The sequence below is a fragment of the Penaeus monodon genome, chromosome 27 (assembly GCF_015228065.2).
Source record: "Penaeus monodon isolate SGIC_2016 chromosome 27, NSTDA_Pmon_1, whole genome shotgun sequence".
In the NCBI taxonomy this organism is placed as follows: domain Eukaryota; kingdom Metazoa; phylum Arthropoda; class Malacostraca; order Decapoda; family Penaeidae; genus Penaeus; species Penaeus monodon.
In genome coordinates, this window is record NC_051412.1 from 15,677,044 (window position 1) to 15,677,251 (window position 208).

The 208-nt window shown below is 64.9% G+C and overlaps 1 protein-coding gene across 1 annotated transcript in view; it reads right to left on the reverse strand.

Annotated features, from left to right (window-relative positions):
- Positions 1–208, reverse strand: part of LOC119590620 (flocculation protein FLO11-like) — a gene marked incomplete at its 5' end in the record, with an annotated part of 30,565 nt that overhangs the window by 11,545 nt on the left and 18,812 nt on the right. Inside the window, 1 exon segment of the mRNA XM_037939298.1 lies at positions 10–194. Within this exon segment, the coding sequence (XP_037795226.1) occupies positions 10–194 (185 nt within the window).

Here is a 208-nt window from a genome sequence, read left to right on the forward strand (position 1 = left end):
CAAAAATACCTGTTGGTGACGCTGTGGTCCGAGTCCCTGGGCTCTGAGGAGGACGAAGACGGCGGCGTCTGGTCTCCCGCTACTGACGAGGCCGAGGAATTGTAACCCGAGGACTCTCCCGCCACGAGGTCGAGTCCGGCGCCGCGGATGACGTCGAGGACAAGGCGCGGCGAGGACTTCAGCACGTACACCGCCTGCAGGAGCGAGG